Source organism: Pongo abelii, chromosome 6, assembly GCF_028885655.2.
Source record: "Pongo abelii isolate AG06213 chromosome 6, NHGRI_mPonAbe1-v2.0_pri, whole genome shotgun sequence".
Lineage (NCBI taxonomy): Eukaryota > Metazoa > Chordata > Mammalia > Primates > Hominidae > Pongo > Pongo abelii.
This window is the reverse complement of record NC_071991.2, coordinates 100003613-100022793: the sequence shown is the minus strand read 5'-3', so window position 1 is coordinate 100022793 and position 19181 is coordinate 100003613. Positions and strand designations below refer to the sequence as shown.

Below are 19181 nucleotides of genomic sequence, written 5' to 3'. Positions count from 1 at the left end.
CCTAGGAACTGAATGAGATAAATAGGTATTGTTCCCATTTTACAGGTGAAGACATCCTGATTCATTTCAGGTCACATAGCCACTGTCAGACTTAGTATAAAACCCAGAGTGTCTGGTTTCAGATTGAGAGCTTGTTCCATTACAGCTTAGCTGCATTAGTAAATCCCCATTTGCTGCTTGGAAAATTGCTTTCAGGACAAATTCTTGTTAGTGAATTCTTAAAATTTTTAAGAGCTATAGTTCAAGATTTTAATAATTAAGACAGTTTGAGTTGTCTGGGTGCGGTGGCTCACGTCTATAATCCCAGCACTTTGGGAGGCCGAGTGGGGTGGATCACCTGAGGTCAGGAGTTCGAGACCAGCCTGGCTAACAGGGTGAAACCCTGTCTCTACTAAAAATACAAAAAAGTAGCTGGGCGTGTGGGGCGCCTATAATCCCAGCAACTTGGGAGGCTGAGGCAGAAGAATCGCTTGAACTCGGGAGGCGGAGGTTGCAGTGAGCCGAAATTGAACGATTGCACTCCAGCCTGGGCAACAAGAGCAAAACTCTGTCTCAAAAAAAAAAGATAGTTTGAGTTGTTTTTAGATTTTTTATTTTTGGTGAGGCTAGCTCTTTGTGACAATTTATCACTATTTATTACTTTATTAAAATTATTTGTCTAGGCCGGGTGCAGTGGCTTATGCCTGTAATCCCAGCACTTTGGGAGGCCGAGGCTGGTGGATCACGAGGTCAGGAGATCGAGACCATCCTGGCTAACATGGTGAAACCCTGTGTCTACTAAAAATACAAAAAATTAGCCAGAGGAGGTGACGGGCGCCTGTAGTCCCAGCTACTCGGGAGGCTGAGGCAGGAGAATCACTTGAACCCGGGAGGCGGAGCTTGCAGTGAGCCAAGATCGCACCATTGCACTCCAGCCTGGGTGACAGAGCAAGACTCCGTCTCAAAAAAAAGAAAATTGTCTAGCTGGGCGCAGTGGCTCACGCCTGTAATGCCAACACTTTGGGAGGCCAAGGCAGGCAGATCACCTGAGGTCGGGAGTTCGAGACCAGCCTGACCAACATGGAGAAACCCCATCTCTACTAAAAATACAAAATTAGCCGGGCGTGGTGGTGCATGCCTGTAATCCCAGCTGCTTGGGAGGCTGAGGCACAAGAATCACTTGAACCCGGGAGGTGGAGATGGCATTGAGCCGAGATCTCGCCATTGCACTCCAGCCTGGGCAGTAAGAGCAAAACTTCATCTCAAAAAAAAAAAAAAAAAAGTAAAAAAAAAATAATTTATCTAAAAGTAAAGTAGTTTGCAACATTTCTTCTTGTTCCTAACCTTACTCTCATATCCCCAAAAAAGTTCTGATTTATTGTTGACATTACTGAGTTTTTTTGGTTTTGTCAGATAACTGGAAGAGGTTGATTAAATACTCTTTAATACTAGAAAAGGATAATTTCTTGCTAACCCTCATGTAAACTGGATGACTGCAATTATTTTCTTAGTCGGTGGTTTTAAAAGTATATGCTGGTATCACTGTTTTGATTTTATTTCCTGAAAAAATTAATTGCCTTGAAACATATTTATTCCATGCAATACATTGAAGCCTCTCTTAACACTTTCAATCACAGCCTCTACACTCTGTCGAGTTGAACCTGTGGGAAGATGGTTTGAAGCTTTTGTTAAGAGGAGAAACAGAAATGCTTCTGCCTCTTTTCAGGAACTGGAGGATAAGAAAGAGTTATCTGAGGAATCAGAAGATGAAGAATTGCAGTTGGAAGAGTTTCCCATGCTGAAAACACTTGATCCCAAAGACTGGAAGGTATTTAATATCTGAAAATTTTGTTCAGTTAGATGCTTTGTTAGACATAGACAATTTTCTTGCGAGTTTTCCATTAATAAACATGTTTTAAGATGATTCAGCAAGATGACTATAATTTAGCATCTGTTTATTACTAAGTGTTGAGTGGGTTAGCACTAGCCATGAGATACTGTCTCTGCTGGAGAAATCCAGGAAGAGTTCACAGAAAAGATAATGTTTGCACTGGTCTTAAAAGGACAATTAGTGAAGCAGAGAAGTGAGAAAAGTATTCTGGGCAGAAGGAGTAAGATATACAAAGACACAAAGGAGTAAAAGAATATGTAGTGCCTCTTGAGGGATTGATAAGTCATATAGGGTACATGCAGTATGGTGATGAGAAATCTAGTGTCTTTAAAAGGACACTAGACCAAACTCTGTTGTGTCCTTTTTACACCATGCTAACGAAGGAATTAAAATTTATTTTGAGGACAGTAAGATACCATGAAAAGTTTCTTAGCTAATTTGAGAAAAGTAATTCCCTTGGCAGTACAGGAAATTGCTTGAAAGGGGGCAAGGGGCCGGAGGGGAAGTGAATGGTTTACTGTTAATAGCGCTAGTGCACTAAGGCAGACCTGTGACTGAATCCTTGAACTTACTATGTGGCTGGGTTTTGAGGAAGAGGGGTCAGATTTGCCTTTTTTTGAAGGTAGCATTAACAGGCTTTGGTGACCCTGGCTATGTGGCACAAGAGAAAGAGAAGTATTCAGAGGTCCTTCCCAGCATTAGAGCTTGAGTGACCTGCTAGAGTGTGTGGTCAGTAACCAATGCTGGGATGAGGATAAGAATGTTTGTGGGAGGTGCTGTTTGTGTCCAAGTTTGACTATGTGAAGACTGAGGTTTTGGTACCATAGTGGTGAAGCTGTCTAGTAGATGGTTAGAAATTGGTCTATGACTCCGAAAAGAGGTTAGAGCCAAAGACTTTTTGAAGTCATTGGCACATAGTGGTGGTTGCTGTGAGGAATTGAATGACAACAGCAAGGGACAAAAGTATAAACAAATAGATAATGCTTTAGTAGGTACTTGTATAATAGTTAAATGTGTATGCTGTGGAATTGGAGTGCCTGAATTCAAATCTGGTTCTGCCATTTGGGGCACTTGGACCTTGGGAAAGTTCCCAGATATGTGTGTACCTCATTTCCCTTGTTGCTACAGTGAGATTGACAGCTCAAAGGTTTATCTTGAGGATTAATAAAAGGATGCTTATAAAGCATTTAAGCTAGTACTTGCCGCACGATAAATGCCAAACAAATAATGGATAATAAGAGTTCCTATGTCATTGGTTGTTTAGAGGACTAAATAAGCTAAAGCGTATGTATAAAACATTTAGAAAAGTAAGCACTCAGAAAGTGTTAGCTGATTCTCCCACCACCTTATCCATTTTAAAAGAAAAAGACAACATTGAGGAGCATGGATATTTAAGGGGTAGGAAGAGGAGGAAAAACAGCAGAAGATACTAAGAAGGGTGACAGAAGTAGAAAGAAAACAAAGAAAAAGACACTTTGTTATTTGAAGAAATACTTCCTCAACATCAGGCACCGTATTCTTCCAGAAACTAAGGGAGGAGCAAGAGGGAAAAAGAGGCAGGGTGCAGTGGCACATGCCTATAATCCCAGCACTTTGGGAGGCTAAGGTGGGCAGATCACCCGAGGTCAGGAGTTCGAGACCAGCCTGACCAACATGGTGAAACCCCATCTCTACTAAAAATACAAAATTAGCCAGGCGTGGTGGCACATGCCTGTAATCGCAGCTACTTGGGAGGCTGAGGCAGGAGAATCACTTCAACCCAGGAGGTGGAGGTTGCTGTGAGCCGAGATCATACAATTGCACTCCAGCATGGGCAACAAGAGCAAAACTCTGTCTCAAAAAAAAGGAGGAGTGGGGAGAGTCACCTGTGTCACTGCTTCAGAAAGAGGTCAATCACATAACATGAAAAATTATTTTAAAAAACATTGGACCGGGCGTGGTGGCACATGCTTATAATCCCAGCTACTCAGGAGGCCGAAACAGGAGAATCGCTTGAACCTGGGAGGTGGAGGTTGCAGTGAGCTGAGATCGTGCCACTGCACTCCAGCCTGGGCAACAAGAGTGAAACTCCATCTCAAAAAAAAAAAACCATTGGATTTGGCAAACTAAAAGTTTCGGTGTCCTCATTGAAAGCAGTTTGAGTAAAATGATTGGGAAGGCAAGAGATTACAGTGGATGAGGAGTGATTAGGAAGTGATGAAGTAGGATCAAAGTGTAAAGTACTCTTTCAAAGCTGGGTAGTAAAGAAAATGAGAGAAGATAGTAACTTCAGGAGAAGGCAGAGTCAGGAAAAGACAGAACTGGGGAGTGTTGAGATCTATAAGAGGAAGAAGGTCTTTGGTATAGAAAGAAGTAGATTGTATCAGAGTAAGGTAGCAGGGTTCTTTCACTTGTTCAGTTTATTTTCATTCATCAAGTATGGATCAAACACCATGTCAGATACTGTTCTGGGTGCCGAGGATACTGTACTGAACAAGACAGTATTAATGCTTCCACACAGCTTATATTCCAGTGACATAATAAGTAAACAAGAACATGTAGCCATAAGTTCCATAGGATGGCCATAAGCTATCAACAGGTGCTAAGAGATAAAAGGGGTCTTTGGTCAAGTAAGTTTGGAAAATGCTAGGTTTTACAGGTTTCTGTTTGTTTATTTTTTAAATCTAATTACAGGACTTCTCAGAGCCTTTCTTAGGCTTTTGTGCATACAAATCATCAAGGAGGCTATATAATAGTCCATATTTACCTCTTTTTTTAATTTATTTTTTATTTTATTTTATTTTGAGACGGAGTCTCACTCTGTTGCCCAGGCTGGAGTGCAGTGGCGCAGTCTTGGCTCACTGCAACCTCCACCTCCCAGGTTCAAGCAATTATCTTGCCTCAGCCTCCCAAGTAGCTGGGATTACAGGTGGGCGCCACCACCCCCGGCTAATTTTTGTATTTTTAGTAGAGACAGGGTTTCACCATGTTAGCCAGGCTGGTCTCAAACTCCTGACCTCATGATCCACCCACCTCAGCCTCCTAAAGCACTGGGATTACAGGCGTGAGCTGGCATGCCCAGCCTATCTCTTTTTTTTTTAAAGACAGGGTCTTGGCCGGGTGCAGTGGCTCACACCTGTAATCCCTTGGCCCTTTGGGAGGCCAAGGCAAGTATATCACCTGAGGTCAGGAGTTTGAGACCAGCCTGACCAACAAGGTGAAACCCCATCTCTACTAAGAATACAAAAATTAGCCAGGCGTGGTGGTGTGTACCTGTAATCCCAGCAACTTGGAAGGCTGAGGCAGGAGAATTGCTTGAACCCGGGAGGCAGAGGTTGCAGTGAGCCAAGATGGCACCACTGCACTCCAGCCTGGGCAACAGAGCAAGACTCCATCTCAAAAAAATAAATCTTAAAATCATTAAAAAAAAAAAAAAAAAGACAAGATCTTGCTCTGTCGCCTATCCTGGAGTGCAGTGGCATGATCACAGCTCACTGCAGCGTCTACTTACCAGACTCAAGCAATCCTGCTACTTCTGCCTCCTGAGTAGCTGGAACTACAGGTACACACCACCACACCCAGCTAATTTTTTAAAATTTTTTTGTAGAGACAGGGATCTTACTTTGTTGCCCAGGCTGGCCTCATATTCCTGGGTTCAAGCAATCCTCCACCTGGGCCCCCAAAGTGCTAGGATTACAGGCATGAACCATGGCACCCAGCCTAATCCACATTTCTCAGCCTTACCTGACCATAGACCCTGGTTTATACAGAACCTCTTACTGGACTCCTGATGAAATGTCACTTTAGGAAATGCTGTATTAAGGTACCAGAACACAAGGGATGGAATATATTGGCTCCATTTCAAATTTGACTCCCTTTTGTGTTTTTTTTTCCAGAACCAAGATCATTATGCAGTTCTTGGACTTGGCCATGTGAGATACAAGGCTACACAGAGACAGATCAAAGCAGCTCGTAAGTACTTAGTTATTTTGAAATAATCAAATATCTTGTATAGGAACAGGCTGGCTATGCTTTTTAAAAGATATACAGTATCATAGTCTGCAGCCATAACTACATTTAACAGCATGTGTTATACTGTCATAACAAGCAAAAAACCACGGTCTCCCCTGCCTTCAGAATCAGAAGAAAGCAATCCATTTTACATATAGACTTTCCCATTAGGGATAAGAAATTAGGATGGGTGTGTGTGTGTGGATACAGAATACTCCCCCAATGGCAAGCTTTTAAAAAATAATACTTCACCTCTCTTTAGAAGTATAGCAGCTGCACTTAGTGGATACTGCCTTTTTATTGTTTTTTGGTTTTTGGGTTTTTTTTAATGTTATTTTGTAATCTTAGGTCACACCTTTGTAGATATCACCCTGTCTTCTGTCCAAGAAAAGTTGTCTGATGTTTTATTGTTGTTTTCATTGACAAGGTTAAAATTTGGCATGGGACAGGGTAATGTTGGGACCCCAGTCTTCATATGCCTTATAAAACACCATCCCTTAATGCTCATAAATGTCCTATGCTTTGCAATCCTGTGGACATAATTTCTTATACACGTGATCAGTTCAACTGATTAATAAAGTTTAGTGAAAGAGATAAGAGGTGAAGGTGATCAGTTTTCTGTCTTAGGAGAATGTTCTGCCCTCCACTCTAGAGAATGGATATTGAGGTCAGAGAGGGTAAGAATGTGGCCACATGGAAAAGGTGTAGGGAGTCAGGGCCTGTCAAGAAGAGGAAGTATTATACGTGGAGGAAGATGTCTATGCTAAAAATTATTAGTCAGTACTTAGCATAGTAGATGAACTCAAAATTGTCCCCATTACTGCTTACATTTAGGAAAATCATAGGAAATATTTTTTAACAAAGTGAAGGAATTTATCAGATTATTTTAAACTGGATTTGTTTAAAGGCTGGCATGATTCTAGACAAAGCATATGGTAATGCATGTGAATAGTTATTCCAGTATACATAAATGCCAGAAAAGTCCATTTGCCACGCACAAGTGTTGGCAAAGTTTTACTATATGAAAGAATAGCATTGGCCAGGCGTGGTGGCTCACACCTATAATCCCAACACTTTGGGAGGCCAAGACGGGTGGATCACCTGAGGTCAGGAGTATGAGACCAGCCTGGCCAACGTGGTGAAATCCTGTCTCTACTAAAAATACAAAAAAATTAGCTGGGTGTGGTGGCGGGCACCTGTAATCCCAGCTACTTGGGAGGCTGAGGCAGGAGAATCGCTTGAACCCAGGAGGCAGAGGTTGCAGTGAGCCGAGGTTACGCCATTGCGCTCCAGCCTGGGCAACAAGAGCGACACTCTGTTTCCAAAAAAAAAGAATAGCATACAAATACCAAATATGTCTCAGTACAGATAAATTTGTTAATTAGAATTGATAATAGAACTGTGAAAATAGTTTGTGTTTTAAGGTGAAAGAATTCTTTGTTTCTCAAAAGATTAAAAATGTGCTATTAATTGTAAAAGAAACATTCATATGCTTCTGTTAAATCCACTTTCTTTTTTTAAGACAGAATTTCGTACTTGTTGCCCAGGCTGGAGTGCAATGGCATCATCTTGGCTCGCCACAACCTCCGCCTCCCAGGTTCAAGCGATTCTCCTGCCTCAGCCTCTCGAGTAGCTGGGATTAGAGGCATGTGCCACCACGCCCGGCTAATTTGGTATTTTTTGTAGAGATGGGATTTCACCATGTTGGTCAGGCTGGTCTCGAACTCCCGACCTCAGGTGATCCACCCACATCGGCCTCCCAGAGTGCTGGGATTACAGGCGTGAGCCACCGCACCCGGCCTAAATCCACTCTTTTTATTGGCCTTGTAGAAATTGATTTTTAGCCAGGCACAGTGGGTCACACCTGTAATCCCAACACTTTGGAAGACCAAGGCAGGCAGATTACTTGAGGCTGGAGTTCAATACTAGCCTGGCCAATGTGGTGAAACCCCATCTCTTACTAAAAATACAAAAATTAGCCAGGTGCGGTGGCGCATGCCTGTAAGCCCAACTACTTGGGAGGCTGAGGCATGAGAATCACTTGAACCCGGGAGGCAGAAGTTGCAGTGAGCGGAGATTGTACCACTGCAGTCCAACCTGAGCAACAGAGTGAGAGAGTGAGACTCCGTCTCATTTAAAAAAAAAAAAAAGAAAAGAAATTTAGCTTTTGAATATGTATTCTCTAGCCAAAAGTTTTGCAGCACCAATGTAGAGATTGTTAACAATAAGGGTAATTCTAACTTACTCTCTACCACCCTTGTGGAATATTCCGTCAGTCTTTATTCAGAAAGAAACTGTCGTTCTCTTACCTCTGTCACTGTAAAACACAGTTGCTACTCATTGCTTTCTGAAAATCTATCTAAAAGTTAAAATGCAAAGTTACTCTTTGCAAATCTGTAATTCTTAGCACAAACAAACCTAATAAAAATGTAAATCTGGTACTATTTGAGGTCCTTTGAGTGCTTGTTTCATATTACAAGCAAAGTTTTATTTTTGTTGAGTATATTTTGAATGTCAATAATGAAAATTAATTAAGTGTGAAGTAGGAGCCGGGTACGGTGGCTCACACTTGTAATCCTAGCACTTTGGGAGGCTGGGGCGGGTGGATAACCTGAGGTCAGGAGTTCGAGACCAGCCTGGCCAACATGGCGAAACCCCGTCTCTACTAAAAATATAAAAATTAGGCAGGCATGGAGACGCATGCCTGTAATCTCAGCTACTTGGGCGGCTGCGGCACAAGAATCGCTTGAACCTGGGAGGCAGAGGTTGCAGCCAGCCGAGATCGCACCATTGCACTCCAACCTGGGCGACAAAGGGAAACTGTCTCAAAAAATGCCCCAAAAATACCAAAAATATTTGTCACTGTTTCTGAACCCTTGCAGTATATGTTGAAATAAATAATTTTATTATGCTCATGAAAAGATTTCTATAGGCCAAGCATGGTGGCTCATCCCTGTAAACCTAGCACTGTGGGAGACTAAGGCTGGTGGATCACTTGAGCTCAGGAATTCAAGACCAACCTGGACAACATAGCGAGACCTTGTCTCTCTTTGTTTTTTTTAATTAAAAAAAATTTTTTTTCAAGATTTCTTTTTTTTTCTTTTTTTTTTTCAGACAGAGTCTAACTGTTGTCCAGGGTGGAGTGTAGTCGCGTGATCTTGGCTCACTGCAACCTCCATCTCCAGGGTTCAGGTGGTTCTCCTGCCTCATTCTCCTGCCTCAGCCTCCCAAGTAGCTGGGATTATAGGCACCTGGCAACATGTCAGACTAATTTTCGTATTTTTTAGTAGAGACTGGGTTTCACCACGTTGACCAGGTTGGTCTCGAACTCCTGAGCTCAAGTGATCCACCTGCCTCAGTCTCCCAAAGTGCTGGGATTACAGGCATGAGCCACCGTGCCCAGCCAAAAGATTTCTGCAAAAATGTTCACAACAGGCTGGGCACGGTGGCTCACACCTGTAATCCCAGCACTTTTGGAGGCCGAGGCGGGCGGATCACGAGGTCAGGAGATCGAGACCATCCTGGCTAACATGGTGAAACCCCATCTCTACTAAAAATACAAAAATATCAGCCGGGCATGGTGGCCGGGTGCCTGTAGTCACAGCTACTCGCGTGGCTGAGGCAGGAGAATGGCATGAACCCGGGAGGCAGAGCTTGCAGTGAGCTGACATCACGCCGCTGCACTCCAGCCTTGGCAACAGAGCGAGACTCCGTCTCAAAAAAAAAAAAAAAAAGGTTCACAACAGCCTATTCACAATGTCCAGAAACTGGAAATCACCCAAATGTTTAATAACATGGAAATAGATAAGCAAACTGCTATATATTTTGGTGCAGTGGAATACTAATCAGCAATTTTTAAAAGAACAAATTGCCAATACACAGAAAAACATGGATGAATCTCAAACCATGAATAAAAGAAGCCAGGCACAGACATACTGTAAGTTACATCTACTTGAAGCTCAAGAACATGCAGAAGTGGTGACAGGCATCAGAAAATGGTTGCCTTAGCTGGTAGAGGATGGGAGCCCAGTGGAAAAGGGTACAAGGGAACTTTTTGGATGATGGAAATGGCCTATATTTTCTTTTGGATAGTAGTTACATGAGTGTATATGATTGTCAGAACTCATTGAACTTAATGAATGCTTAAAATCTGGGCATTTATTTTATTTAAATTTTATCTCCGTTGAATCAGATAGATATGATGAAACAAACCAAAAATACCAGTCCTTGGAAATTAAATATATTCTTTTGAGCCTAGACAGAATTAAAAATTATGCTAATAGACTTCTTTTTTTCCACAAAAGTAAGATTACTGCTTTATCAAAACTTAAGGACTGGCAGCTAGATGTGTACCTTAAGTAAATTCATTGCCTTAACCTATTCTGTTACTTTTTTCAAAAGAGGGAAAAGATAAGGTGGAAATTCAATTCAGAGGTTTAAAAGAATAGCACAAAGGAAGATGTAGGAAGAAAATAAATAAGACAGTATCCCAAAATGGGTTTTATAAGAAGAATAAACAAATAAAAGTTAAGCATCCCTAATCCAAAACTCCAAAGTCCAAAATGCTCCAAATTCTGAGTGCCAGTATGACACTTCAAAGGAAATGCTCACTGGAGGATTTTGGATTTTCAGATTTGGAATGGATGCTCACCCAGTAAGTATAATGCAGATATTCCAAAATCTAAAACAATTTGAAATCCCGAACACTTTTGGACCCCAGCATTTCAGATACAGGATACTCAAAATGTAGTGAAATACACAAAGAGCTAATCATGGTGGCTCATGCCTTTGATCCCAGCACTTTGGAAGGCTGAGGTGGGTGGATTGCTTGAGCTCTGTAGTTCAAGACTAGCCTGGGCAACATGGCAGAACCCCATTTCTACAAAAAATACAAAAATTAGCTGGGCATAGTGGTGCGTGCCTGTGGTCCCAGCTGCTCAGAAGGCTGAGACAGCGCTTGAGCCCAGGAGGTCAAGGCTGCAGTGAGCCGTGATCACACCACTGCACTCCACCCTGAGCAGTAGTAAGACCCTGTCCCCACCCACCCCCACAAAAAAAAAAAAAAAAAAAAAAAAAGGATGAAAAACATTAAAGTTACCAAAGAATTTACTCCTAAAAACAATTTTTAGGCCCAGATAATTTTTCAGGTGAATTGTTTCAAGTGTTAAAGAATTAAAAATTCTAATGCTGAATATAAACTTGATGTTTTATTTTGTAATTGGAGAATCGGTTAATCATAAACTGTTTTGGAATAATTCATTTTGTTAAATTGTAAAGTTTAATGTAATCTGAGTATGCAAAACCTAGCAAAGAGAGCCCAAAAAATCCTACAAACAATTCCTATTAATATAATGAAAAAAAAAAACAGGTAAAATGTTAAGAATAATAGCAAATTCGCTGGGTGCTGTGGTTCACGCCTGTAATCCGAGCACTTTGGGAGGCCGAGGCAGGCGGATCATGAGGTCAGGAGATCGAGACCATCCTGGCTAACACGGTGAAACCCCGTCTCTACTAAAAATACAAAAAAATTAGGCAGGCGTGGTGGCGGGTACCTGTAGTCCCAGCTACTCGGGAGGCTGAGGCAGGAGAATGGCGTGAACCCGGGAGGCAGAGCATGCAGTGAGCCGAGATTGCGCCACTGCACTCCAACCTGGGTGACAGAGCAAGACTCTGCCTCAAAAAAAAAAAAATAGCAAATTCAAGAAAAGGGAATTTTTATACACTGTTGGTAGGAATGTAAATTAGCATAGCCACTATGCAAATTAGTATGGAGATTTCTCAAAAAATTAAAAATAGAATTACCATATAGCCCAGCAGTCCCACTACTGGATATTTATCCAAAGGAAAAGAAAACAGTATGTCAAAGGGGTACCTGCACTCCCATGTTTTTATTGCGACTCTGTTTATAATAACAAAGATAAGGAATCAACCTAAGTGTCCATCAGCAGACTAGTGGATAAAGAAAAGTATATGTATACAATGGGATACCACTCAGCCATAAAAAAGAATGAAATGTCTGCAGCAATATAGATGGAACTGGAGGTCATTATGTTGAGTGAAATAAACTAGGCACGGAAAGGCAAATATTGCATGTTCTCACTCATGAGAACAGTGAGAGCTTAAAAAGTTGATCTCGTGGAGGTAGTAGATAGAATGATAGATACCAGAGGCTGGGAAGGGTGTTGGGGGGGAGAGGGATAAAGAGAGGTTGGTCAGTGGATACATACAGTTAGAAGGAATAAGTCCCAGTGTTCTGTAGCAGAGTAGGGTGATGATAGTTAACAATAATGTATTGTATATTTCAAAATAGCTAGAAGACAGAACTTGAAATGTTCACAATACATAGAAATAATAAACACTCAAGTTGATAGATACCCAAATACCCTGACTTGATCATTACGTGGTTTATGCATGTATCATGAATTATGCACAAAATGAGCCAGGCACGGTGGTTCATGCCTGTAATCCCAGCACTTTGGGAGGCCAAGGCAGGCGGATCACTTGAGGTCAGGAGTTCAAGACCAAGCCTGGCCAACGTGGCAAAACCCTGTCTCTACTAAAAATACAAAAATCAGCTGAGCGTGGTGGCAGGTGCCTGTAATCCCAGATACTCCAGAGGCTGACAGGAGAATCGCTTGAACCCGGGAGGTGGAGGTTGCAGTGAGCCAAGATTGTGCCATTGCACGCCAGCCTGGCCAACAGAGTGAGACTCTGTCTCAAAAAAAAGGATTTTGTTCATGTATTATGAACAAAATATCACATGTATGCCATAAGTGTGTACAGATACTTGTATCATGAAAAAATAGTGGCCAGACGTGGTGGTGCAGGCCTGTAATTCTAGCACTTTGGGAGGCCAAAGTGGGAGGATCGCTTGAGCCCAGGAGTTCAAGACCAGCCTGGCCAACATAATGAAACCCCTCCCCTACAAAAAAAAAAGAGCTGGATGCGATAGCTCACAACTGTAATCCCAGCACTTTGGGAGGCTGAGGTGGGCAGATCACGAGGTCAGGAGTTCGAGACCAGCCTGGCCAACATGGTGAAACCCTATCTCTACTAAAAATACAAAAATTAACCAGGCGTGGTGGCGCATGGCTGTAATCCCACCTACTCAGGAGGCTGAGGCAGGAGAATCTCTTGAACCCAGGAGGTGGAGGTTTCAGTGAGCTGAGACTGTGCCACTGCACTCCAGTCTGGGCAACGAGCAAAACTCCGTCTCAATAAATAAAGTTAGCAAGGCATGGTGGAGAGCACATGTAATCCCAGCCACTTGGGAGGCTGAGGTGGGAGGATCACGTGAGCCCGGGAGGTTAAGGCTACAGTGAGCTGAGATTGGGTGCCACTGTGCTCCAGCCTGAGCAACAGAGTGAGACCCTGTCTCAAAAAAGAATAAAATAAAATAACAAATGCAATTTAACAGTACACTAAAAGAATAATAGTGTTCATGAACACATAGAGTTTCTCTCAGGAATCCAACTTAGGAAGTATATTAATATAGCAGAATTATAGCTCAGATAATAATAAATCCATGTGATTCCCTGAGTAGGCAGTGAAAGCACATAGAATACAATTTAACACCCATTCTGTTTTGATAAGAATTTTGAAAAGAAATGTAGTTAATTCCCTACTTTGATAACTGTTTCAGGCCCACAGCTAGCAAAATTTTAGCTATGTGGCGTTAATGCTATTACCTAAAATCCAGGGGTGAAGCAGACTGCTTTTTATTTTTTATGCTATTTTGGGAGTTTGGGTCAGTGAGTTAAGTTATTAAATAAGAGACAACTATTGGAAAGAAGGAAATAAATATATTATTTGTAGATAATATAGGATCTGCCTAGAAAAGCAAAAGAGAGTTAAGTGACTAGACGCAAGAAAAATAAGCAAAAATTACACAGTTTTTGGAAGTTACGATCAAATATATTAGAAAGCTGTGGCAGTTTAAAGATAACCCCAGGGCAAGAATAAGTAGCCAAAACAAGCCCTTGTAAAATTTTCTATTATAAAGATAGTGTCACAAATCAGTGGAAAAGGGAAGGATTATTAAATGACAGTAAGATTTTGAAAAATGACAAGTTTAGATACTTTCTTGACTATATTAAAATTCCAAAAAGATTTAAAAATTTTTTCAATCTATAGGAAATGTTAATGAAACCAGAACTATTGTCAGTACTAGAAGAAATTACAAAAGAAATGATCGGTAAATGTAAATAAAGATGACAATTTTTTTTAAAACATAAGTGTTAACAAAACGGGGAAAAATTATTAATAAACATAATGAATTAGGAGAGGCAGCATACAAACACAGGCTGAGGAGTCAGGCTGTCTGGATTAGAGCCCGACTTGGCCGGAAATTTAAGCAAGTTGCAGTGGTAGTGGCTACATAACGTCTCTGTGCCTCATTTTCCTCATCTATAAAATGGAGACAGTAATAGTACTTTCCTCATAGGATCATGGAGAAGATTAACTGGTAAACAGGCCTGGCACATGTCAACTGCTCTGTAGATGTTAACAGCTATCATTATTTATTGTAAGTGACACACAGAGTCAGAAGAAAAACTGAGACAGCCCCTCCTTTTTCCAGTTAAAGGATGAAAAACAAAAAAATTGTTGACCACCAGTGATAATCACAAATTTTAAATAATTAGACCTACTGTGGCTGAGGCTGTGGTAAAAGGATGTTCACGTAGGAGTATGAAATAGTATGCCTTTTGGAAAATAACTTGTTCCATTTCCATTCATGAAGTTCACTTCTGTGGTTATATCCTAAGAAGAAAGAATCCTAAATAAGGAAAAATACTTACATTTAAAATTATTCAAATTGGCATTATTTATAATAATGCAAAATTGGAAATGGCACAAATGTCCAACAGTAGAGAAATGCCTAAATTATAACAAATCTACTTGAAATACTGTATTAAGCAGTCATTTGAAAGAAAAATTTGAAGAGTTTGCAAGGAAAAAACCATGGAAAATGCAAATGCTATAATGTGAAGCTGAAAAAAGCAGAATATAAATTAGTACATACGATTACACCCGAATTGTTTTTTTTTTCTTCTTCTTCTTGACACAGAGTCTCACTCTGTCACCCAGGCTGGAATGCAGTGGTGCCATCTCAGCTCACTGCAACCTGCACCTCATGGGTTCAAGCGATTCTTATGTCTGAGCCACCCGAGTAGCTGGGACCACAGGCATGCACCACCACGCCCAGCTAGTTTTTGTATTTTTAATAGAAACCAGGTTTTGCCATATTGGCCAGGCTAGTCTTGAACTCCTGACCTCAAGTGATCCTCCCAGCTCGGCCTCCCAAAGTACTGGGATTACAAGCATGAGCCACCATGCCCAGCCTACACCTGAATTTTTTAAAGCATATGTTTAAGAAAAAAAAATGTCTATGCAGAAATACACCAAAATGTTAAGAGTCATTGTCATTGGTTAGGGGCACTTTGGCTAATTCTTAAAATAATTATTTCAAGCCAGGCTCAGTGGCTGACTCCTGTAATCCCAGCACTTTCGGAGGCCGAGACAGGTGGATCACCTGAGGTCAAGAGTTTGAGACCAGCCTGGCCAACATAATGAAACCTTGTTTCTACTAAAAATACAAAAAATTAGCTGGGCATGGTGGTGGGCACCTGTAACCCCAGCTACTCCGGAGGCTGAGGCAGGAGAATCACTTGAACCCGGGAGGTGGAGGTTGCAGTGAGCCGAGATCATGCCATTACACTCCAGCCTGGGCAACAACAGCGAAACTCCGTCTCAAAAAATAATAATAATAAATCAGTTTCTCTATAATTTTCACATTGAATAAGCATATATTTTACTGTGGGAGAAAAGATTCTAATATTAGCCTTATGATTTTAGAAATGGTCTACATGTAGTTCATTCTTTAGTTTTGGTGCTTAAAGTGACAAATTATCTCAATCTGACTGGTTTTGTAGATAAAGCAATGGTTTTAAAACATCACCCAGACAAACGGAAAGCAGCTGGTGAACCAATAAAAGAAGGAGATAATGACTACTTCACTTGCATAACTAAAGGTAAGAAAATGCTTTAGAGTCAGGAATTTCTAATAGTAATTGTTATTTATTAATTGCTGGGATTGGGTTTCTTACGCATACTGTAGTTCACTCAACTATCCTTTGACATTTTAAAACATTTCAGTTATATCAAGTTCTTTCTAATCATCACCCCAGAGCCTCACGACACAAAGTGAGGTTTCCCCAGCCAGCAGCATCAGCAACACCTGGCAGCTTATTAGACATGCAGTCTCAGGCCCTGCCCCAAACCTACTGATTAAAATCTGCATTTTAACAGGATCCCCAGGTGATTCTTATCAGAAGCTCATCCTACAGTTAATTCATGTAAGTGTTCTATTTAATGATGAGAATACTAAGATTTTTTTTTTTTTTCGTTTCAGATGCTTTATGGGACTAAACTGTTCCTTAGATGTTTTGCTAGCCTAGTTTAAATCAAGAAGTTGATTATATCCTAGTACAGACCCTACAGTTACTTATTGCTATTTACATACACATCACTAAGCAAATTATTGTAGGTTACCACCATTTCTAAATGTTTCCTTAAATGTGATTTTACATTTTGATGCTAATTTTTGAACAGTTGTATGCACACCGTTCAAATTTACTCTTTGCCGGTTCTCTTACACAGTGCTCCAGAAGCCTAAGATCCTTCGATCTATTACAACCTTGGGATCTAACAATTAACTTACTAGCTATTTCTTTTTCCCCAGAGTCATCTTTTCTCTTGAGGGGTGGGTGATATTTATTGTTTTGTCACTTGTCTACTAGAAAAATAAAGAAGGAGTTAAGTCCAGTTATATCCAGTAGTGCTAAAGCTGTTGTTACCTAAATTAAATCCTCCCCAACTTGCAAACAGAATTTTCGAATATGAAAATTAATGACTTATATGTTTTAAGGAGGGAGATACTTGTTTTCTTGCAGAAAAAAATAGGTAAAGTTATGGTGATGTGATCTTAACAATTTTTTTCTCAGCTTATGAAATGTTATCTGATCCAGTGAAAAGACGAGCATTTAACAGTGTAGATCCTACTTTTGATAACTCAGTTCCTTCTAAAAGTGAAGCAAAGGATAATTTCTTCGAAGTGTTTACCCCAGTGTTTGAAAGGAATTCCAGGTGAGTTAAGGCATCCCTTTTGATCATAGTGCCCTGTTGGCTTGTTTCTTGTAGTCTTCCAGGTTTCTGCTCTTTCCCTCTGATAATAGCTTCATTTATAGATTATTTCCACTGTCTCTTCCTCCTCCTCCTCCTCCTCTGCAATATTGAGCCCTTCTGGTGAACTTAATTGTTCTCATTTATATTGCTTTCTAAACAGAAGTTCTACATTTGCATAGTAAAATTTCTGTACAATTTATGAGAGGTTTCTCTTTTAAATTTACTTGGGCTGAGCGCAGTGGTTCACACCTGTAATCCCAGCACTTTGGAAAGCCGAGGTGGACGGATCACCTGAGGTCAGGAGTTCAAGACCAGCCTGGCCAACATGGTGAAACCCCATCTCTACTAAAATACAAAAATTAGCCGGCCGTGGAGGTGCATGCCTGTAATCCCAGCTCCTCAGTAGGCAGAGACGGGAGTTTCGCTTGAACCCAGGAGACAGTGGTTGCAGTGAGCCGAGGACGTGCCACTACACTGAGCAAGATTCCATCTCAAAAAAAAAAAAAAAAAAAATTTTGCTTTGAGAGAAATAACAGTATCTGACTTTTATAGTGTGATTCTTACACTTAGGTGACAGTAATTTTCCATTCTTTGATTTGTTCTTTATCAATCGGTATACTACTCTCTTTGACTCATTGTCAGTTGAGAAAATCCATTGTTCTTTATTTGATCATCTGATTATCATAAGGCTTCTTTGACAAAACATTATTTATATTTACGATTAAAGCATACATATTTTATTTCATTAAAGTTTGTTTTAAAATAGTGTGTACCAATATTATTTTACATCTTTTTTTTCCATCTGCATTGGCAGGTTCCCTTAAAGCACATCTTGGCTGCACATTGGAATTACCTGGAGAACAGGAAGAACTCCTGATGCCTGAGTTCCACCTGGAAAGATTCTGATTTATTGGTTTGAATTTCTGTGGGGATTTTTAAGGCTCCCTGGTGATTCTACTGTGCAGCCAAATTTGAGAACCACTTTGATTAGCGGTTTGGCGCCGCCTAGTATTTCCGCCATCCTTTCTCCCTTGGATTTCACCTGTTTTTTGTTTTCCTTTTTTATTTTGAGACAGTATCTTGCTCTGTTGCCAAGGCTGGAGTGCAGTGGCACAATCTCGGCTCACCGCAACCTCTGCCTCCCAGGTTCAAGCAATTCTCCTGCCTCAGCCTCCTGAGTAGCTGGGACTACAGGCATCTGCCACCACTAATTTGTGTATTTTTAGTAGAGACAGGGTTTCACCATATTGGCCAGACTGGTCTCAAACTCCTGGCCTCAGGTGATCCGCTGGCCTCGGCCTCCCAAAGTGCTGGGGTTACAGGCATGAGCCACCGTGCCTGGCCACGTTTGTTTTATAACAGTGCTGAGGTGGTAAAAAGGTGTAGTATATTTTTCTGTGTAATGATTTCACAGAGTAGAAAACATGGATCAGTAGCAGCTTCAGGATCCTTTTCAGCAGTGATCGATGAAGTGCTGAGCCGAGAAATCTGGCTCTAAGGGGAAGGTGGTGCTGGTGATGGGGTGGACATGAGTTCCCTCTGTGAATATTAACATTTTTAAAGGGCTAGGCCTACAGGTTGTTGTGCTGACTATTTAGGGACAGGAGCTTGGCAAAAGGGGCTAGCTGCCATTTTTTCTAGCCTGCCTAGCAGCTGCTATGGCATTGTATTTTATAGAACTGAAGGTAACCTGTGATTAGAAATCTGTCCCGTTGTTTCTCTCCTCACCCCAGTCTATCTTTGGCCTCACTTTTCGCACACCTGCGTTGTTTCATGCCCCACTGCTGACCTTCCAGCTCCATCTTCGAGTTGTAGAGCTTGTAGGGAAGGGAAATCAGAGGAATTAGTAAAAATCATTGTTTTTAATAAATTAAGTTGTTTGTTGAACTGTTGTACATAATTTTTGAAGAATTGTAAGAATATTTCCTTTGATATTTCAGATGGTCAAATAAAAAAAATGTTCCTAAACTTGGTGATATGAATTCATCATTTGAAGATGTAGATATATTTTATTCTTTCTGGTAAGTGAATATACTGTTTGTATGATGCTGTCATTTTTTAAAAGGAAAAGTATTCAATAAGTACTTGATTGTTTATAAATTAATTCAGATGGGCAAATTGCAGAACCTTCACTGAA

At 40.9% G+C, this 19181-nt stretch overlaps 1 protein-coding gene across 2 annotated transcripts in view; it reads left to right on the top strand.

The window, feature by feature from the left end:
* DNAJC2 (DnaJ heat shock protein family (Hsp40) member C2) overlaps positions 1–19181 on the top strand; it is a 32588-nt gene that overhangs the window by 1279 nt on the left and 12128 nt on the right. Inside the window, exons 2-6 of one of the 2 annotated variants that reach the window (XM_002818317.5) lie at positions 1617–1807; positions 5746–5821; positions 15793–15891; positions 16864–17005; positions 18985–19065. In XM_002818317.5, the coding sequence (XP_002818363.2) occupies positions 1617–1807; positions 5746–5821; positions 15793–15891; positions 16864–17005; positions 18985–19065 (589 nt within the window). Of the gene's footprint in view, positions 1–1616; positions 1808–5745; positions 5822–15792; positions 15892–16168; positions 16216–16863; positions 17006–18984; positions 19066–19181 lie in introns of those variants that run through there. The other variant, XM_054559647.2, reaches the window with a different exon arrangement.